At 37.1% G+C, this 22,632-nt stretch overlaps 1 protein-coding gene across 4 annotated transcripts in view; it reads left to right on the forward strand.

Moving 5' to 3' along the window:
- Nucleotides 1-22,632, forward strand: part of FRZB (frizzled related protein) — a 33,783-nt gene that overhangs the window by 8,002 nt on the left and 3,149 nt on the right. For all 4 annotated transcript variants that reach the window (XM_069574262.1, XM_069574259.1, XM_069574261.1 and 1 more), the window contains 4 exons: nucleotides 1,167-1,214; nucleotides 17,075-17,140; nucleotides 20,913-21,117; nucleotides 21,503-21,566. In XM_069574262.1, coding sequence (XP_069430363.1) covers nucleotides 1,167-1,214; nucleotides 17,075-17,140; nucleotides 20,913-21,117; nucleotides 21,503-21,566 — 383 coding nt within the window. The remainder of the gene's footprint in view (nucleotides 1-1,166; nucleotides 1,215-17,074; nucleotides 17,141-20,912; nucleotides 21,118-21,502; nucleotides 21,567-22,632) is intronic.

Below are 22,632 nucleotides of genomic sequence, written 5' to 3' on the forward strand. Positions count from 1 at the left end.
GCAGGCGGACTCTCAACCACTGCACCACCAGGGATGTCCTTTTCTTATTTTTTTCTTTTTCATTTTTGGCCACACCGCACAGCTTGCAGGATATCAGTTCTCCCACCAGGGGTTGAACTCTGACTACAGGAATGAAAGCCCGGAATCCTAACCACTAGGTCACCAGGGAACTCCCTAGGATATAGATTTTAAAATACCAGCTGATGATTACTAAGCCTGGGAAAGTAATCCATTAATTGTAGTTTTGAGTGTTATTGTTCTAAAATGGTGTTATACCTTCTGGTTTCATTTATTCATGATATGACCTATGAAGGAAAAGGACAGAGGAAGAACATTATTTTCTACTAGGATAAACAGAGGCATTAAACTCATTTAACACAAGGTATTAATGCAAATGGAAAATGCTGGTGTAAGTGTACTGAGTTAAGTGTCAATAAGAACATATAATTATGTACCGCATAATGCTTTGTGAGGGAGTCAGTATTATTCATCAGAGGCTGCTTTCTTCACTAGAACAAAGAAGAACTTAACATAATCACCATTTTCATTACCATTAATCATGTTACCATTTTCTGGGATTTGGGGATCTTAAAAAGAGTCAATGGCAAATTTCCAATTATTATTATGTCTATTAATTACACTGGCTTGAGTAGTCCCTTAATGGTAGACTCCCTTTCTGCTAAACACCCGTTTAGTGTGCACTTAACCAGGAGCACAGGAACACTTTCTGCACATTTTCCTTAAGGACTAAGAATTAAAATGTATGCCAGTAAAGTGTGATACATCTGTTATTGAAAGGGCGTATTTAGTTACTGTAGCCGTCATGAGAAGTGTTGGGTGAGTACCTAGTATATGCTTAAGTGTTGGAAATTTTCATGAAACTCAAAAACTTTGTTTCTTAAATCCAAAAATGTATCCACAGTTGATGAGGATTCAAGAGTATATCAGCTTTCAATCACATGAAAATCACATGAAAGAATGCATCTTGTCCTTATTTGACCTACAGAAGATAGTGTCAACCTCGTGACGCTAATAAGAATGCATTTCCTTGAGACACCTGGGTTGTTATCCAGATCAACTTGTGACTGAATTAGATTTTAGTATGAGAATTCTTGAAATAATAATGAATAGTATGACTCTTACTGTACTCTGTCATCTCCTTTCAGATTTTCCGATGGATTCTAGCAATGGAAACTGTAGAGGAGTAAGCAGTGGTGAGTATACCACTATCTTTTTGGTTTTCACTTGTGGTCAGACTAGCCTTGATGTTACCTAGATATTGAAATCCTATCTGGGGACGTTTGTGCCCTGCATGGGCTTCCCTGTTAGCTCAGTTGGTAAAGAATCCGCCTGCAATGCAGGAGACCCTTGTTCTATCCCTGGATTGGGAAGATCTGCTGGAGAACGGAAAGGATACCCACTCTGGTATTCTGGCCTGGGGAATTCCATGGACTGCATAGTGCCTTACATATTAAATGTGAACTTATAAAAATGTTCCTTTGTTTGTATTAATTTTATTTTTTAAATTAATGATAAAATTTGATCTTTTATTTCAGTATGTAGTTCTTTGAATTTTAACACATATTTAAATTTATGTAAGCACCAACACAGTCAGGATACAGAACAGTTCCATAACTTCAAAACAAACAAAAAACTCAATTCAGCTCATCCTATTCCTTCATGATTACAAGCCTCTCCCACCCTTAACCTCTGGCGATCACTAATCTGTTTTTCATTGCTCTGCTTTTGTTTTTTTGAGATTGTAGTGTGCATGGAATGATAGAGTATGTAACTTTTGGACATTGGCCTCTTTGACACAGCAAAATATCTTTGAGATATGTTTCTGCATGTATCAGTAGTCTATTCCATTTTGTTGCTAAGTGTTTTATTACTTGGATGTATTACCATTTGCTTGTCCGTTTATGTCTTAAAGGATATTTGGGTTGTTTCTAGCTTTTGGCAATCATAGGTAGAGCTATTATAAACATTTATGTATAGGTTTTTGTGTAAATACAAGTTTTCATTTCTTTAGGGTAAATATCTATGAATAGGATTATTGGGTTAAATGGTAAGGGTATGTTGAGCTTTATAAAAAAACTGCCAAACTGTTTCCAAAATGACTGTTCACTGTTGCACTAGCAACAGTTAAGAGTTCCAGTTGCTCTGCATCTAAGAATGACTCCAGTTGCATTTCACACATCTTGAAAGCTTTTATTTTGGTTTTTCTTCAATTCAAAATGTTTTATAATTTCCATTTAGACTACCTCTGTGACTCATGCATTATTTAGGATTGCATTGTTAAATCTGGTGCTGTTTGGAGGTTTTTCTGTTCTTATGTTATTAATTTTTATTCTAAATTCCATTATAGTCCAAGAATATAATTTGTATGAATTTAGTTTTTTAATTTGTTAAGATTTATCATAAGACCCAGGATATGATCTATCTCGGTGAATGTTTCGTGTGTCCTTGGGAAATATGTATTGTGGTATTGTTGGATGGAATGTTCTTTAAATGTCAAGTAGATTAGTTGATTCTTATTAGCCTTTTGTCTACTACGTCTACTGATCACTGTGAGAAAAGTGTTTACGTTTCCAAATATTGTAAATTTTTCTATTTCTCTTTTCAGTCTGTCAGTTTCGTTCCATGAAGCCAAACGGGATACTATTTTGGGTGTATGCGTTTAATATTTTTATGTTTTATTGGTCAAATTGACCCAATGATGATGTAATGTTCCTCTTTATCTCTGGTGCTTTTTCTCTTTTCTAAGTCTGTTTTGTTTTGTGTTAATATAGCTACTCCAGTTTTCTTTTGGTCAATGTTTGCAAGGTATATCTTTTTCTATTCTTTTCTTCGAACATATCTGTATCATTATGTTTTAAATGAGTTTCCTCTAGACATAATGCGATTGGTTGTTAGGTTGGTGTTGGTTTTCTATCCACTCTGTCAGTCTTTGTCTTTTGATTAGTATGCTTAGATTATTTACGTCTGTTGTAATTATTAATATGTTTGCATTTAACACCTTTATTTTATTTGTTTTATGTTTGCTCCCTCTCTTTTTCATCCCTGTGCCCTATTTCCTAGCTTTCTCTTGGGTTATTGGAATGTATCTCTCCGTCTTTCTTTCTCACCCTTGTGAACGTGAGTGTATACACACACACAGACACATCCATGTATGTGTCTGTGTGATACATATCTTTCCATAAGACAATGCTGTATTTTCTCTTTCAACCATTAATGTCTATTTCAAACATTAAATATGTCTAGATAGCTCAAGAGGAGAAAAATGGCCTACTGTATTTATACAGATGTTAATAATTTCTATTGTTCCACCTTCTTTCCTGATGTTCTAGGCTTCCGTCTGGTATCATTTTCCTTGTGTCCGAAGAACTTCCTTTATATTTAGAGCAGTTCTGCTGGCAGCCAATTCTATCAGTTTTCTTCCATATAAAAATGTCTTTACTCATCTTCATTCCTGCAGGATATTTTCACTGGATATAGAATTCATTTATGCTATTTCCTTTATTTCTGTCCTCAGTGTTTCTCATGGGAAATTGGTTGTCACTGTTCTCCTGTGAGTAACGCATCAGATTTCTCTGGCTGCTTTCAATAATTTTTTCTTTGTCTTTAGTTTTTAGCAGTTTGATTACAGTATATTTAGATGTTGATTTCTTTGGGTTTATACTGTTCAGGGTTAACCTAACTTCTTGGATCTGTAAGTTTATACCTTTTCTCAAATTTGGGAAACTTTCAGCAGTTATTTTTTCAAATATTTACTTTTATAACACATTCTCTTTACTTGTGAGTATATGGTTATATGAAGTTTAGATCTTTTGGTATTTCCCATAGGTCCCAGAGGTTCTGTTCATTTTCCTCCAGTCTTCCTCTATTCTTTAGGCTGGATAATTTCTATTTGTATTCCTTCAGGTTTATTGACTTCTTCCTTGTTATCTCCATTTTGCTGCTGAACTCATCCAGTGTATTTTAAATCTTCAGTTATTATAATTTTTTTAATTAAGATTTTTCTCTTGATTCTTTATGATATTTTGAGTTTCTTGGAGTCTTTCTATCATCTGCTTCATTTCAAGGGTGTTCACCATTTACTTTTTGGAGAATTTTTAGAAAACTGCCTAAAGTCATTGTTGGATAATTTCAACATTTGTGTCATCTGATTTTTTTTTCCCCATACAAACTGAGATTTTCCTGGTTCTTCATATGCAGAATAGTTTTTTCATATATCCTGGACATTTCGAATATTATGTCCTAAGACTTTGGGTCTTTAAGATCATATGAAAAATGATGCTATTTTTTTGTTCTGGCAGCAGTCAACCTAACTTGACTTAGGCTGCAAATTCTGACTAGTCTTCTGAGGGTTGGTTTCCAAAGGCATTTGTAGTGCCTTTCAGGTCTATCCCATGTGTATACTATTCAGTGACCAGTGTGAGATCAGGGCAGTGATTTGTACCATAGTTCAGTTTTCAAAGTCTATCTTATACTTTTTAGTGTCAGAGTCACCATACCCAGGAGTGAGCCCAGCAGTTCATAAATATTTCCATGGGATCATTTCCCAAGCCCCTCCCTCTCCATAACTGTCTCAGTACTCTTCAATTTTGGGGGGCTCCCCCTTTTGGTTCTTTGGCCAGAAAGCTGGGGCTTTATGTATCCCACTCTGTGAGGCACTTCCTGTGACTTCTTGTGTATCAGGGGCCCAGTGGTGGGGACAGAGTGGTGGGGCTCACCCCAGTCTCAGAAAGGAAGGCTCTCCTCCATCAGCGTTCTAGGCGTCTGAGGACCTCCCTTGCAGCAGCTGCTGCTGCCACCGTTGTCCCAGGATTGCTTCACAGATGGGATGGAAGGACTGGAGTGTTAGGAGACCCCTTCCCACTTCCCGAGTTAGAACCAGAGGGCTTTTTCTAGAGGACTGTCTGCATGATATCTACTTCCAGGCTGTGTTGAAACCAGGCGGGAAGGTACTAGAAGTGGAAAGAATGACAAAGGCCCCATCAGTTTGATGGGGCTGGGCTTCTTTCTCAAACTTTCTGTTACTCTTTACTTTTCAGAGTCCTTGAGGAGTCCTTCTCAGATTCTGTTTTATAACTGCATTCAGTGGGAGAGATGAGATGGAGTCTACTTACTCCATCTTTCCATAAAATACACCCTTAAATGAAGTATAGCGCATGTGCAGAGAGGAACACATCCTAAGCATGCAGCCCAGTGCATTTTCACAGAGTAAACACTCTTATGTGACCACTGCACAGATCAAGCTGGGTACCATCACCAGCACTCCAGAAGCACTTCCTTGTGCCACCTCCAGGTCACTGAGTCCACCTTTCTTCCCAGAGGTAACCTCTGGCAGAAGTGCTAGCAGCATAGAATAATTTTGTCTGATTTCAACTTTTATGAGAGGCATTATTATATATACAGACAGTGTGTCTATGTGTGTGCCTTCCTCCGTTCATTATGCTGTCTATAGCAGAAGTTTTAAATTTTAATTACTGAATAATATTCTATCATACGAATATACTACTCTTCATTTATTCATTCTCAGGGTCCTGGAAATTTGCATCATTTTTTTCTTCTCCTTTTTTTTAAAAAAAAGTATGACTAATGTTGCATTTGTTTCTGCAAAAGCCTTGTAACTACAACTAGTTCTTTTTTACTTTCTTGAAATAGTAATTTGTACTGATTTGGTCTGTAAGTTGTCATATATGGAAGTGGAATCTTTCTTAAGTTGTAAATGAGTTTGAAGCATCAATTGTCATTAGACTGGAATAGTTTCACTGTTGATTTTCACTGAATCTTATCAGAGTGACAAGTATTTGACATAAGGCAATGTGCATCAAAGGTACCTCAAACAGTTAGCTTTTAAAAACAAAAGTGAATTAAAATGACTTATTTAGAATTATGTTGCTTTTGAATGCAACTGAGAGTGTTTATAGTGTCGTAAAATCAGCTGGAAATCACTGGTGTCCAACAGTGGTGCTATTTTAAGGATTACTCCTGTTATGGTTGCTCAAAACAAACTGAAAAGCTCATTTGTATTGTATATAGTACACTTAGTGAGTCAAAATTTCAGGCCAAGTACATGCATGTTCTATCAATTTGTCTAGAACTTATGGTTAGAATAATACAGCACTTCAATGTGTGAAAGAGAGAAGACGTTAATGACACTATAAATTAAATACAAATACAGTTCAATGTGTAAAAGCTAGAGTGAATATGTGGTTCCTGTGTTCAGTATTTACTGTTCCTCTTTGTAAAAGAGGAATGTTTTCCTGTTCCCTGGTATAATGGGAGTGATAAAGACAAAGAGACAGGCAAAACCAAGCTCACTTGCTTGTGGAGAAACACATTGACATAGTCACATGTTCGAAGAAGAAAATAAAATTTGTTCACACTCAACATGTCATACTTTGGAGTAATATAACAGCTGAAGTTGATTACGATAGAAGAAATGAGGAAGGCACAAAAACATTGTCACCCTCATAACCCCTCTTTCAAAAGTGTCAAGCTGTTTATGTCTGGAATTTGGAAAAGAAATTCTTTCACTCCAGTTAATTTATCCTTTGCCTCAAAGCCTAGCAGTCTTCTCTTTTTTGGAGTTAATGACTGTCTGAGCAGCTTCCAGTTTATGAGTGTATTTTGCTGTTATAAATTCACTATCATAATAAGGGGTGGATTCTCTCGAGTTTTCATAACATGGAATAGGGAGAAAAACAATTTTAGTTCTGTTCTGCTGAGTCACTTGGTCTGGTCAAATCAACCCAGAAAATTAAGGCAGGTATTCAGATGGTGCAATGAAAAGATAAATTGTTTATTAAAACAATTCTGAAAAAGAATCCCCTCTCTTGCCCCAGTTTTCTACTTGGTGATGGTGGCCAATTTATGGACTTCTGTATTTGAAAAATACATTTTCCCAGTGAGGTGATAATAATTAGTAAATTCTGACACCAATTAAGTGTATGAGCATGACCAAATTACTTAACCTGTTATTCTGGATCTGTGTTTAAATATAAAATCAGATAATATTGATTGCTGAGTTCTGATATTTATTTCTGGTATATTTTCAAATTAGGGAAACACGAGTAATATCTGCTGGGCTTTCCTAGTGGCTCAGACAGTATAGAATCTGCCTCCAATGCAGGAGACCTAGATTCGATCCCTGGGTTGGGAAGATCCTCTGGAGAAGGGAATGAAAACTCACTCCAGTATTCTGGCCTAGAGAATTCCATGGACAGAGGATCCTGGTGGGGTACAGTGCGTGGGGTCGCGAAGAGTTGGACACAACTGAGCGACTAACACACACACACACACACACACACAAGTTGGATATTCTTGTAGTTTTAGCTAACGCCTTTCTGGTAGTTTTTCAGAGGTGCTTCAGAGAAACCCCTCTGAGGAGCTGAGTAACTAGTGATACCTGACTGCCTGGACCTGCTAGGGCTGTGCTGGCCATCACCCCGCCCCTACCCCCAACCCTCTGCCCTGCAACAGCCAACCTCCTCTTACTGAGACAACCAATGCCTAGCTTGGGTAGTATGGACCCATTCTCTCTCTTTCCTTCTCCAAATTTGTTGTTGTTCAGTTGCTAAGTGTCTGACTCATTGTGACCCCATGGACTGCAGCACACCAGACTTCCCTGTCCTTCACTATCTCCCTGAGTTTGCTCAAACCCATGTTTATTGAGTCAGTGATGCCATCCAACCATCTCATCCTTTGTTGCCTGCTTCTCCTCCTACCCTCAGTCTTTCCCAGCATCAGGATATTTTTCAATTTATTTCCTACTAATCTGCGGAAGGATTCCAATTTTTTTTTTCCTTTGGTGCAATGTTTGTTCACTATAAACTCTGAATTAATTTGTGGTAACTTCGACCCTTTATTTGAACATAAAATTGGGATAGATAAAAATAATATTTTGTAATTACATAGTAGCTTACCTGTAGCTCAGTCGGTAAAGAATCTGCCTGCAGTACATGAGACCCGGGTTCAATCCCTGGGTTGGGAAGATCCCCTGGAGAAGGAAATGGCAATCCACTCCAGTATCCTTGCCTGGAAAATCTCATGGAGAGAGGAGCCTGGTGGGCTGCAGCCCATGGGTTGCAAAGAGTCGAGCATGACTGAGCAACTAATGCTTACTTACTTACAAATATATGCTTTTTTCACTGTTTTCAGTATTGGACACTTTGGATGAATCCTCATTCCTAAGAATTCTTCTCCCAAATTGTCCTAGTTCTCTTCCTGTCCCCTAGCTGTGGGCATTCCCCAAGGTTCTAGGCTTGGCCTCTGCTCCTCCTTACAATGAGTTCTTCCTGTTGGAAGTCATCCAGCTACATAGGCTGGATGCTACATGTTTCACCTCCAATAAATATGTCTACCTGGGCAATCTGTTTGTACTTCAAAGGGTATGTATTCAATAATTTTCTTTTCATTAAAAATTTACCCCTTGCAACTTTTGTTTAGTATGTGGCACCATTGGTTTCCCAGATCCTCAACACTTAAACTTCATCGTCCATCTACCAATAAACTCTTTAGTCCATCCTCCCCACCCATTCATCACAAATGTGACGACCACCCCTTGTACTGGTATACTCGATGCCAGGAACAGGGAGGGAGTGAAGGAGTGAACAGCTGATTGTGCTTTTTCTCCTGCCTCTTTTCTGTGTGGTTGGCATCGCGTAGATGCATGATGTCCTGAAAGACCTACTTTGCTTTTCTCTTAATTGACCTTTGTTGTTTTTGGCCATGCTGCATAACTTGCAGGGGTCTAGTTCCCTGATCAGAGATTGAACCTGGGCCTCAGTAGTGAAAACTTGATGCCACTGGACCACCAGGGAATGCCTTCTTAATTGACTACCTCAGAGTACCTGTACAGCACAAAACTAGCATTTCAGAGCTCACAAGAGAAAATAGGCATGCTGCATTGGTTCTTTACATTTTGTGTATCCCGAATGACTCTTGGGTCCAGAAACCTTCTGAAAGGCAGTTTATTTAAAATTTTCCAAAGATAGAAATCCTAAAGAAATAAAACTAACTTTCCTTTTATTTTTAATATAATGTTAATTCCCTTAAGCAATTCCCTTTTACAAAGTGCAAATTACTATGAACTGAGACCTTTATTGCAATATTTGAGGTTTGTTTTTTCAGCTAAATTGAGCGAATGTTAGTTTTGCTTTTGAAAGCTTTATTATATTACCTGAGTTCAGCAATTGACTTAATTGCATTTTCCATATACAGCAGTAATCCAGAATAAAATCCAATATGATACTCTTTGCCTAATGTATATGTTTAGGAAATAAATATTAAACACGTAATGAACAGCTGCTAAGTCATGACACACTTTATGGAAAAATGAAAGGAATTCATATAATTATGAATTCGTATGTTAATTTACTTACAGTAAAATGCACAGTTCTTAAGTGTATGGCATATTGAACTTTCACAAATATATATACCTGTGTTGCTATCACCCGGATCAAGATAAAGAACATTTCCATCTCCCTTGAGAATTCCCTTGTGCCAACTCAGTCACCCACCCCACCATGAGTTGAGCACAGGTCTGATTTTTATTACCATGGATTAATGTTGTTTGTTCTTCAGCTTCATGCAGGTGGAATCATACAGCACATACTCTTTTGTGACTGGCTGCTCTTGTTTTTGTATAATGCTTTTGAGATTTACCCTTTTAGTTACGTGCATCATTTTATTGTGGAATAGTTTGCCTTTGTGTGAGCATAATACCAATATGACTTCTAAATTCTATCTTTTATGTAATTCCCCCCAAACTAAATATAATAATCTAAATTAACTTTCTATCTCCAGGAAAAACTTGGCAGATTTTTGTCCTCAAACTTAGAGATGATTTTTTTGTTGGAAAATTTTCTTTTTTGTTTCATAAACTGCTCTTAAATTTGCATAAAGTATTTTCTGATCTTTTTGCTTGTTTATATATAACTAGCTAGCATCTAATGAGTGATTAAATATCAGGCAATATGCCAAATTCTTTATGTGAATTACTGTTTAAATTCTTATAATAACCTGATGGGGTAGCCAGTGTTAGTTTAGGAATGGGTATTGTAACTTGCCCAAGGCAACATAAGCAAAGAGGGACAGAGCTGGGATTTAAACTCATGTGTCCTTAATCAATTTGCCATACTCTCTTGTGCTAATGCTTATTATTAATATAATGGCCACATATATGATCATTCTGGCTTGCTAACTTTGATTCTTCAAATTTTGGAAATGGACATGATAGTTCAAATGGACTTCCTGCATCAGGACAGAAATTAGCTTTGTGAACTTGACTGAAAATAGCAGAGTCAGGCACTATTGAAAAAATCCTATTATTTGCTTACTTATGGTAGGTACCACAGTTCTTGCAGATGGCAAGCAGCCTTGGGAAAATATTGCTTCTCTTACTCATTAATGGTCTTTACAGATGAAGGATTGGGATTCCCAGTGAATCTTAGGCAAAATTAAATCCGACGTTTATGGGCCATTGTGTGCTAGATACTGTGAAACGTATTTTATGTTTATTATTTAATTCTCTCAGTAATTCTGCTGATCTGGTATCTAAAAAGATGCCACTTTTTAGATATTAAAAGTTACATAAATAGTAAGGCATGGAGGCTACATTCACATCCAGCTGTGTCTGATCATAAAAGTCCATCCTTTTAATCATGGCATTTTCTGGACTCTGCTTCAATGGTATAGACCTACTTAATGGTATAGATCAGCATGGTTCCTGATTCTGTAAGAGATGCATTGTTGTTTTTTTAAAAATTTTTTTGGACTTACTTGGTGGTCCAGTAGCTGAGACTTCACACTCCCGGTGCAGGGGACCCTGGGTTCGATCCCTGATCAGGGAACTGAATCCCACATGCACCAACTAAGAATTCACATACCACAACTAAAGATCCTGTATGCTTCCACAAAGACTGGAGACCCCTTGTTCCACAGCTAGGACCTGGTGCAGCCAAATAAATAAATAAACAAATATTAAAAAATAAAAGTGTTTTTTCATCATTGAAATCAGGACACGAGGGTTCTGTTTTCTTGACTGTTTTTTTTTTTTTTTAATGCACCAGGAATAATAATATCCTTTAGATTTTCAATAAAGTGTCCATTTCCTGACTTATAATTTTGGGAGGAGAGAATGTAGTCCTAGGGCTGGAATCCAGGCCTGATTCGCCATCTCTTTGTTTTTAGAAGGGTAGTGAAACTGATCTCTGGAAGGTCTAGTGATAAATTGCCTATCCTCCGTTAAGCTCTCTCTGCGCATGCTCCATAATGGCCCCCATCTCTGCTGCCGTTTTGACGACTTTGATGATAAAGATCATCCATTTAGTGCACTGACTTCTTTACTTCACTGACCTGTTTGTTCGGCCCCAGCCATCTAGCTCCAGGGGCACGTTCTGTACCTTGCCGTCGAGCAGTAGTGCCAGCTCTGTAATCCTAACTTCAAGTGTACCCTTCGTTGCCTACCGTCTCTTTTCATCCCAGCAGATTTGCTCTAGTTTCATCATTGCTATAATTTTGCTCCCCTGGGCCTGCCTGCTCATCATGTACCACTTACTATTATTGCTCAGCCCTAACCTCCTTGCCTACCTGAGATTTCATGGTCTATTGTAACACTCATTTCCTTGAAAATACCTTCAATTCATTTGCCAATCTTTTCTTCTGCCATAGTCACCTGAGAAATTCTCAGCTCTTGTTGCTGGAGAAAATTACTTAGCTGTGGTGACTGGTTTTACTTTGAATTCAAGATAAAATTCGAATACATAGTCAGCATTGCCTAGCAGTACTACCTTGTATCTCTAGAAAGTTTGCCTTCCACTCAATAACTGTTTTATACTTTCACTTCTCTCCTTTCTCTTCTATACCCTGCTTCTTTTAGCCCCTCATTTCCTGCAGCTGATAACTTCATCCTTTAATGAGAAAGTAAAAGCTATCAGAAGGAATTCTTATCACCCTACCAACAGATTTATAAGCTGTCAACATCAGTACCCCTTTCTCCTTTTTCTTATGCAGCGGATGGAGTGTTTCTCTGATTTTCATCCATCTTTTCCTTGCCAACTAATTTTATTTTTGGCCATGTCATGCTAAATGATCTTAGTTCCTTGACCAAGGATCAAACCCATGCCTCCTGCAGTGAAAGTGCAGAGTCTTAACCAGTGGACTGTCAGGGAAGTCCCCTTGCCAACCGAAATTGATAGACCTCCTTTTCTTTTAAGTCATTTGAACTTTGAGGGTGTTCTCCTCAAAGAGAGCTCACCTCTTTTCTTGCAACACCATCTTCTTTCAGGTTTTTTACTACACTCTTCCTGTGTTTCTTCCTCATTTTTGGATGCTCCTTCCCAGTCTGCTTTGTGACTTCTTCACTATCTTATACATGAAGATGTAGTTCCTACCAAGATAACAGCTGATCTTTCAGGTTTCAAGCTTTAATGTCATTTCCTCAGAGGACTTTGAAGACCAGCCTAGTGTAGGTCATCAAGTTGTATGTTCTGATGACACATTGTACTTTTCTTTCATAATAGGTATTATACATGAACATAGATTATTTTGTGTGTAATTATTTGTTCAATGTCTGTATCCTGTTCTGAATTGTCTGTGTTGCTCATCAGGTGTCCTCTATGCCTGGCACAGAGCTTGGCATGTAAGAGACATTCAGGAGATATTTGTAGAATGAATGAATTATGTAAATGACTCAAAATGTTCAACAAATGTTAGTTCTCTTTTCCTTTCCCATCTCATATTTAGAGAAACATAGTTATCCCAAGGTTGTAGAGTCAGAAAACACTCTTTCTGTAGAAGAAAAGCAGTTCTATGATGTGATAGATATTGACATATGTTTAAATTATTTAAGCCATGCTCATAGACACCATTTATAGGCAATGGAAAGTATAGATCTGGATCTCAGTAAAGAAGTCAGAGTTAACGATCATAATATTTAATTTTTTACATCTGTTTTTAAAAATTGTTGTGGTCTGCTCCTATGTGTCTTAAAATGGAGTGAAGTGGGCTTCCAGGATCAAATACAAAACATATATTTCATTTGGTACAGATTAAAATTATTTAAACTCTGACCCAATTAGAAAGAACCAATATTAAGAGTTATAATAGAAATTGTAATACAAATAGAATTATGTTTTCTTTTTGCCCCTACTTTTTGAAAATAAATCTTGAGCACAGATCTAAGACCTTTTCCAAAAAAAAGCAGAAAAATATTCACTAACAGTAGTATTTCAAAGTCATGGGACATGAAAAGTTATAGGGGTTTTGGAATCTGCCAAAGTTAATTATAGTCTTACAGCTCTGGAGGAGACCCAAGAGAAGTCAGTTTCAAACAAAGGTCAGGATTAGTTAGAAAGTTGTATCACACTTAAGCTTGAACTCAAACAAGGTTGCCCTAAATAGTGGAGGGCCAGTGAGCATCAAATTTCAAAATTGTCAGATATTTATAACTTTTAGATCTTGTAAAATTATAGAACCCTTAAAAAAAAAGACTGTTGTCCTTGTGTGTTTTCAATAAGTGAGCTGATATTTATGTGTAAACAAATGACTAAAGAAGGATGTGGTGACTTCTACTCAGAACTGTGTCTAAGAAGCCCCGGTGTTGAGAGAGTGAGGCTGTTCCCAGCTCAAGCACTGCAGTGCACAGTAAGGCAGCCCCCAGAATTGCAGACCAGATTGTATGCAGCACTGGGCATGTTAATTTTACAGAGTCACATTCATTCTAGTGGGGTAAACTCATGTTCATACTAGGATAATGAACAGTTTTCAGTTTCATTAGCAGAGAAGTAGGAGATCATTGATTCTAGAAGAGTAGCTGAGAGAACCCAGCTAGAGGACTGAGGGAGAGCTGCCCAAGAGAGTTTCCTGGTCCCACTCCAAGGATGCTGTGTGATACAGGACCACATGCTGTTATGCGACTCAAGAGAGTTGTATTTAATGCTAGACTGGAGGCAATGAATTGCTAATATTAAAACCTTCCCTGCATTTGAAGAACTCTTGTCACTTTATTTTGTCACAGCCAGCCTCTTTAAATTTTCCATATTTTCCTTAGATAAGAGCACCAAAGCAGTTCCTTTGTATGTTTTTCTTCTCGACAGTGGAATGCAAGCAAATCAATACCTATTGGTCTTTGTGCAAAGCTCAGTAAAAGAATAGATTTTATTTTGCCATGATAGCGGAACAAAACTTAGACGTTGTACCATTTGGAAGCTGGGGGAGGAAGACTACTGGCAAGATTATTGGCAATACAAATCAGAAATCAACTATTGGTAATAAACAAAAAGAAGCTGTTGCCGTCTGATTTAGGGTGGCTAACACATTCAGCGTATGCCTCCGTTTTTTTTTTTTTGTTCCATTTCCCAATTCTTGGGCTTTCAGGGATATATATGTAGATGTGAATAGAAATACTTTATAAGAAAGATAACTCTCCAGAATTGTTGATCTAAGATATACTTTTCATGAATACCCTCAGATACGAATATGTTTGGGTTGAGTCAGCATAGATAAGTGAAAGAAAATTCTTCTGTATTTGAGCCTTGTGGATATAATATTCCATCCTCCTTTTCACTCTGCTGTTTTATTGACTTACTAGATACTTCAACTAGAGAGATATTTGCTTCTAGCAAGAGCTAGGGACTGGCACACAGGAAAGGCCTTAAGTGCATAGTATGGCATTTCTACCTCTGAGGCCAGCAGGAGAAACAAGTGCATTGGGAGGAACAGAATTCAGTCCAAAGAGTATAATGGATATATTAGGTCATTAGCTATTAGGAGTCTAGCTAATATATGTAGTTGTACATATGGTTGTGGAAATACCTACTTGAAAACTTCCTAAATTATTTTAGGTATAATATTTTGGAAAAAATCTCCACCTGGAAGTTTTGTGGAATCCATTGTTTATGCTTCAAGTAATCATATTAGAATCAATCCAGTGATAGTTGGTGTATTTTTCAAAATCTATTTAATTGGCAGCTGGTGTATTTTTGCCAAGAATTTTTTATTAGAATATGTGCAGATTTCTGAAGAATTACAAATATGTAGATAATTTATCTTCGTGTATTATTTTCAGTGAGTAGTATCTATTTTTAAAGAGATAGAAAAGCACAAATCCATATCTATATGTAGGTGAGGATAATTTGTAAGTCAAAGACCATAGCATTTATTTCTTCGGAAATAGTCTCATCTCAAGAATCTCTCTTTCAAAAATGTGTAACATTTTGGTACAAAAGAAAGCAACTGTACGGTGGAACTAGATCACTTTTCAGTTTGTTTTAAGTGGGAGTACAAATGCTTTGCTAATAAAAACGTCATTTTGTGAGGAATCTTCTTCAAATAGCAACCAGCACTGATGTGACTTATTGTCTACTGAGATCGTTATTCCACAGAAACAGTGTTAAAAATTATCTGCAGAGTCAGAGCGCTGCTGTGTGTAGCGCTGAGGACACCCTTGCCTCTCTCCCGGGTGAGAACAGCGGTGCTTGTCCCCAGGAGAGATGCTTATCTCTAGAGCTGAAAAGAGGGTAGTGAGGTGCTGTTCTCCAAAGGACTGCTACTTCAAAGCACAGTATCCGTGAGTTCAGCTGGAAATAACATTTATTATGATAAGGAAGGGCTTCCCTGGTGGCTCAGATGGTAAAGAATCTGCCTGCAGTGTAGGAGACCTGGGTCTGATCCCTGAATCAGGAAGATCCCCAGGAGAAGGGAACGGCCACCCACTCCAGTATTCTTGCCTGAAGAATCCCATGGACAGAGCAGCCTGGTGGGGCTACAGTCCTAGGGTCACAAAAAGTTGGACGCGACTGAGTGACTAACACACACACACACACACACACACACATACACACACTTAGAAAACATAATGTCAAATTGTCAACAAAACCTTCTGTTTTTTACTGGTCTCCATGCTAACATAAAACACTTTTTAAACAAAAAAATTTGTGTTGGCTTCTTTTCTGTGATTCATGTGCCCAGAAATCTTTATATAAATGAATGCTTTCTCAGGTAATTGTGTATTATCTCCAATTTTTATGTTCACTTTAATGACTAAGATTTTATTATGGTTATGATGTACACCTGAGGTATATTTCTTAGCCAAGTAATCTGTCATAAACAATGTAGTAATCTACTCTCTAAAATGTTAAATGATTTATCCTATATATGAAACACTTTGAGATAATTAAAACTTGTATTACATATGCTTGTATTATATTACATAGAAAATGTTCTGGTCACTACTCACCAGATATTTAAAAAACACAATAGTATCTTATTTCAAAATATGTATATAGGAACTTCCTCCTGTAAACATAAAACTACCATTGAGTTTATTTTATTTATTTATTTATTTAAAAAATTTTTATTTTTACTTTATTTTACTTTATAATACTGTATTGGTTTTGCCATACATTGACATGAATCCACCACGGGTGTACATGCGATACCATTGTGTTTAATACCAGTTATTCTGTCTATAGAAAGTGCTCATGAGAATCACTATGTTGTATACTTGAAACTATTATCATAATGTAAATCATGTATACTTCAATTAAAATTTTAAAAAATTAGATCCAAAAAAGAAGGGGGTCATGCCTCTTAAGAACTTCAAAAAGTTCACTGGGTTATAATAATATGTGCTTATCTTATTGTGTTGAATTTAAAAGCTAATATTTGGAGGTGGGTTGCATAGTCTGTAAAATGTCTGTGAGGGCAGGTGGCCTTGAACAGGGGTAACTAGTTAGCTGAGCTTAAGCATCACTTGCCTCTCGGGGGGCACTCATTCAGCTGCCTGAAGCACTGAGCGTGTCTCTTTCAGGGTTCTGGGGGCATGCTCTCTTCATACATGGTGGGGAACAGGGTTCCTCAGGACTGGGAACTTTGACTGAATAGGCAGCCCTGTAGACAGAACAAATGTGAATGTAGTTGCAGGAGAAAAGGACCAGACACATAGACTATGAGCTTCCTTTGCTACTAGGTTTGGGTCTGATCTTACCAAAAAATGTGCATAAACAAAAGAAAGCTAATGTTGAACTTTTGCTCATAACAGATAAAATGTTATGTTTTTTAGAACGCTGCAAGTGTAAACCAGTCAGAGCTACACAGAAGACCTATTTCCGAAACAATTATAACTACGGTAAGGATGACTCTGTGATCAACTTCTGAACTGCTAGGTTCAGAAAGGGGTTTATGTGTATGTGCAGGTTGATAGAACAACTTACGAATAAGGCTTAAAAACAAACAAGGACAGCTTTTAAGAGCACAATCTCTCTGTTCTGAACAATTAAAATGTCTGATATGGGCACTCTTCTTAACAAATGCTTGATTTTGGGGATGCATTTCAGGCAGCACGTCTGGCATCTTAGAACCATGCAGGGACACACAGGCGGTTGAGAGGGGCTCTTCCCTCTCTGATAGGCCGGCAAGGATGTGGAGCTGCAGTGGGTCAGCAGTTGTGAGTCACTGGGGTGAACAGTCAGTGGGGTAAACAGCACTTCAATGCATAAGGCGTGGTTAAAAGAGTCAAACTGGATTTTTTCAAACCTTCTATGTCGTGGAAAACATTGACAGAGTTGGAAAATAACACAGAGGTGGTTAGTATTCAATGAAATGTTGTACTCCTTGAAAAGTTATTCAAGGAAATGTTTTGTTATCTAGCCTGAACTAGACATGTGCTGTTCTGATAAGCAAAGTATTAACTGAAGAGCTACCAGTCTAAATGTAGCTGACAAATTTAACTGGAGAAGAGAAAGCTGTGTCTCTGTGCCAGATAACGTGTTAGGTGGCTTCCAAACACTGTCTTAGGTGGTTTTCTCAACTGCACCGTGAAATGGTCTATTATCCCTATTTTATCAGTGATTATTGAACCTAAGTTATCCTTCCGTTAATTAGTCAGAATGTCCTCTTGGATTCTGGAATGCTTCAGAGTCACAAATATCAATCACTGTTATTATACTTAGAAGGGTCAATTAATAGAGCTTTCTAGTTGATAAAATGAGCAACAAATCAGTATTTGCTGTATTCTGTTGGCATTTTATTATGGTTCTTCCACTCTGGCATTTATGAGATTAATAAAGTTCATGTTACTGTCTCTGCCGAAGACTGTCAGTGCTGAGTAAACGAATAAACATGGCAATTAAATGCATTTATAAAGTGCCTTCATTACTAAAATGAAGGCTTTATGATTGAGTTTACTTTAGAGAATATGGCACACACACAACAGAATTGTTCCTCCTTTTCTATTATTTGGGAATTGGAAGGAGAGAAATGGATAAATCTCTGTAAGAGTAACCTTTGATATCTTTGAAAATACTGTAGATTGAAAGATATCAAGTAAAAAATTCAGTGTAGTTAAATCTCTTTAAAATAAATATACCTAGTTCCTCAAATTTTTCTTCAGTGGATTCAATTTTTATTTTTTGTTTACTAATTATCTTTAGAGGAATCTATAGTTTCTCTTAGCCAATGGTAGACACACTTTCTAAGGTGGAAATGTAAGAAATCAGATGCCTGGCTGCTCATCTGAGGATGCTATCCTCTATAAATTGATGTGAAATATCACAAGAAAAGGAAACTTTTAATTTTTAGGAGATTAACTTTGTAAGATTGAAAAATGCTATATGAACTTTTAAGTTAATGAAGAGTTGTGTTAAAGTCAAAAACATGAAAAATTTTATATTCAGAAATTTTGCTTAGTTTGTATTTGTTTTACTTATTATTAATTTTTATTTATCCAGTCAGTGCTCCAATGGTTAGTGTTACTATTTTTGTTAAAAGGTAAAATGGTTACTAATGGTTACAAGTCATAGGAAGAGAAAATCTTCCAACAAGATAGTGGAGTGAGTATTATAACAGAAAATAGGATACAGATCACAGGCAGTGGAAAAAAGATAATTTCTTTTTTATGGTTAAACAATAACTAGATTTCCCATATTTAAGAATTTTCACTTCTCTAAGTCTTACTCAGAGCTTCTTTGAGGAAGACAGGCACTGAAATTATAAAAGAGAAGGAAAACTCCTGAAAAGAAAATGTATTTTAAATTTTAAAATATGTTGATTTTTATCTTTCTTAAATATCTACATGTGTCTATTGAGAAAACAAAGTAGAGGTGGGAGCAAATTGATAATTCAGATGAGGCCTCTGCTTCGTTCAGATTAATTCAGGTAAAAGCTCTTGAGCTTTAACAAAATTACTTGAATAATAAAGTAAGTCTTGTAGAGAGGTATTTACTTTGGAGTGGGTACATGTGCTAAAAATTTCTAATGAAAATAGTAGACACACTGGGTAAATAAATCATTAGTTTGAGAACGTTTGCACAGTTCACTAATCTCTAATAGTTGATGAATGCTGTGAAGCACAGTCACATTAGCCAGGACACACAAAAATGTGTGCTAGCTGGGGCTGTGAATCTATCATCTGGTTCTCCCAAATGACATTTCAAAAAGGGCAACCTTATCTTTTGTTAAAATAAGAATAGAATACTCATAAAAAAAGACCCCTTCACTCAGAAATCATACCAAGCAGAGAGGCTGGGCAGTTACATTTTGTTTGCTATAAGCTCTCATACTTGAGACAACTAATTCTCTGAAGATTGAAATACCTGTGAAGCAAAATTGAGGTTTTGTTCTAAAGTTTTTAGAATTAGTAGCTTAATTCTTATTGTATGTGTGTTGTACTGGTGGAATGTTATTGAATAAATTTCTGTATGGAATTGGGGCATTGATGGAGGGCAATGGTTTATTAGCTGGCTTTATGTTTTCATGGATTACTTTTTCCTTTGTAGTCCAAAACCCCTAAAATATGTGGGAAGGAACTCAGATGAAAGTGGTTGGCAGATATGTGCCTAAGAGGCTTTTAAAAAGTACATTCATTTGGATATGTTGTGTTTTCTTCTGTATAAAGTCCATGGATATTGAACTAGAGCAATGAGGCTGCCTGGGCAAAAGCTGTTGGCTTCTTACTAATTGACATTTTTTGCTTCTTCCTAGGCCTTTTCAAAATCTCCTTAGGAAAAAAAAATAAAAAGCTCATTTACCCGAAGTAGGAATCTAAAGAATTTGGCTCTTCCAAAGGAGAGAAATACAGAAAAGAAGCAGAACAGTACTTTCTAGATTCTGAGTCAAATGTTTTGAATTTGCAACTGAATTTATTCTTTTTAAAGCAGTTTTGTCTTTATTTTGAGAAGTCAAGCCCAGCCTTATGAGATAAACTGGCTGCCAGAATACCCACTGAGACAGTAGATTAATGCAATCGACGTGTTAGACTGTATTTCATAGCACATGAGTGGGACAGTTTTTATTCAAGCAGAAAATGCAGTATACCTAAACGAGAGTATGAAAGATAGTCTGTACTGAAACAAAGGAGGAAAGGGGCTGATGTCTGAACAGTGAGCTAAGGTGAAAAGGGTGGAAAGAGTGCAGAACTAGCCTGAGAACATCGTAGAACAGGACAGCTTTATGACACTAAAGAAAACCCTAACTGGTTAGAAAATCTATTAGTAGACCTGATGGAAAAAATGCCGACAGTGAAACAAAGCCTATTTAGGTGGTAGGTCTTTACATATAGTGAAACTAATATGGTTTAAATTCCTCTTGGCACAGTTAAAACCTGACATACCTAAACAGTTCTCATCATGAAATACATGCGCGAACATATGCATATATACACACAAATATAAATGTACATGCGAATTTGCAGGGGATCAGGGATGGATATTAAGGGGGCAGGTGTGCTGTATAGTGTGTTACTCACTACTGTCTAAGGAGAAAATATCGGCTTGATTTTTTCTCTCCATTCATTGAACATCAAGTGGATATGAATTGACTAGAAAGAAGTCTACTTGTCTCTTTTGAATGGGGCACCTATTGTGTATCATATTGCCATGTCAGCTTTACTGTCTTTTATCCAGTCATTCGGGCTAAAGTGAAAGAAATAAAGACCAAGTGCCATGACGTGACTGCAGCAGTGGAGGTGAAGGAGATTTTAAAGGCTTCTCTGGTAAACATTCCAAGGGAGACTGTGAACCTTTACACCAGCTCCGGCTGCCTGTGTCCTCCACTTAACGTTAACGAGGAATATCTCATCATGGGCTATGAAGATGAAGAGCGCTCCAGGTAATTCACTCCCTAAGGACTCAGAATAATTTCTATGCACATCCCATTCTTATTGCATTTCTTTAGAGATCTGACTCTGGAGGTGGTTCTTTGGGATCTGTCTACCTTCTGGGGAATTAAAGATCAGTTTTAGTTGGATCCTTCAATTCATGTATTAGATAGGAAAGTATATGTGGGAAATTTCTAGGTGTGCATTTTTCTGGGGAGAGGGATCATAACTTTGTTCTTAAACGGGTCCATGACTCCCAAGTAGTTGAGAATTACTGTTCTAAAACATGGCTGTCCCTTTCTAGTATAAACAGTATGTGTTTCTTGACAATGATTCCTTGTAGTTTTCAGTAATATGTTTTAATTTTTCAAAAATGGCTGCTTCTTTAAAATACAGATTACTGTTGGTGGAAGGTTCTATTGCTGAGAAATGGAAGGATCGACTTGGTAAAAAAGTTAAGGTAAGCCTAAATTTTATTTTATTATTTATTTATTTAATTGTAAATTATTTATTTATTTATTTGGCTGCATTGGGTCTTAGTTGCCCCACAGCCTGTGGGATCTTAGTTGCTTAAGTAGGGATCAAACCTGCATTGGAAGGTGGATTCTTATCCACTGGTTCACCAGGGAAGTTCCAGCCTGAATTTTATATTGAAAGTGATACCCAGAAAATTAGAGTAGAAAGCCAGCCATTTGTCATTTAAACAAAATAGCTTCCTTCAACTACATGAAAAATATTAAAACCTGATACATGTGTGTGTCTGTGTGTGTGTGTGTCTGTGTGTGTGTATGTATTACAGACATTACAAAGTCAGGCTTTGGAATATAAAATATATATATATATATATTTTTAATTTCAAAACCCAACTTTGTCTGTAATGTCTGTTTCATTTAAGGAGCACATTCTCTGTATGTGTGTCAGAGATCTAGCTGCAGATACCTGACTTCTCACAGTGGGAAATCTAGCTGTAGTTAGACCAGCCTTGTTCCCGTGGCTTCATATTCTCAGTAGAGCTCCAGGCTTTTTCTAGCTTATTTTTAAATAAGCTAGAAGATATTGTCATTTTTAAAGATACTGCTTCCATAATCAAGTTTAGCTGGAGGTCATAGCTTGGCTGCCCCACCTCTACATCACACCTACATTTCAGGGGAAACGAAAAGGAGGTAAAAAGAGATTCCCAGTGTCCTACCCAACCACGTATTACTTAGGACTGGGTCCATCCCTAGCTGCAAGAGAAGCTGGAAAATACAGGGTTTGGTTTTGTTTTTTAGCTGGATATGTTGATTCCTTGAACAACTGCAGTTCTGTGAGTCAGAGAAGATGGGAAGAATAAAGCATGAGTAGAAAACTGTGGATATTGTCCCAGTGTATAGACACCAGTTCCTATGTACAAAGTGCAGCCACAGTCATCTGTATATAAGAGATCTGACCAAATTAGGTTCTTAGAGCAGTAATGTAGCTTTATTTTAAAACCAATGACTCTTAGATTCTGAAAGTGATGCATTAAAAAAAATACAGTAAGCCAC

The sequence above is a fragment of the Ovis canadensis genome, chromosome 2 (genome assembly GCF_042477335.2).
Source record: "Ovis canadensis isolate MfBH-ARS-UI-01 breed Bighorn chromosome 2, ARS-UI_OviCan_v2, whole genome shotgun sequence".
Classification (NCBI taxonomy): Eukaryota; Metazoa; Chordata; class Mammalia; order Artiodactyla; family Bovidae; genus Ovis; species Ovis canadensis.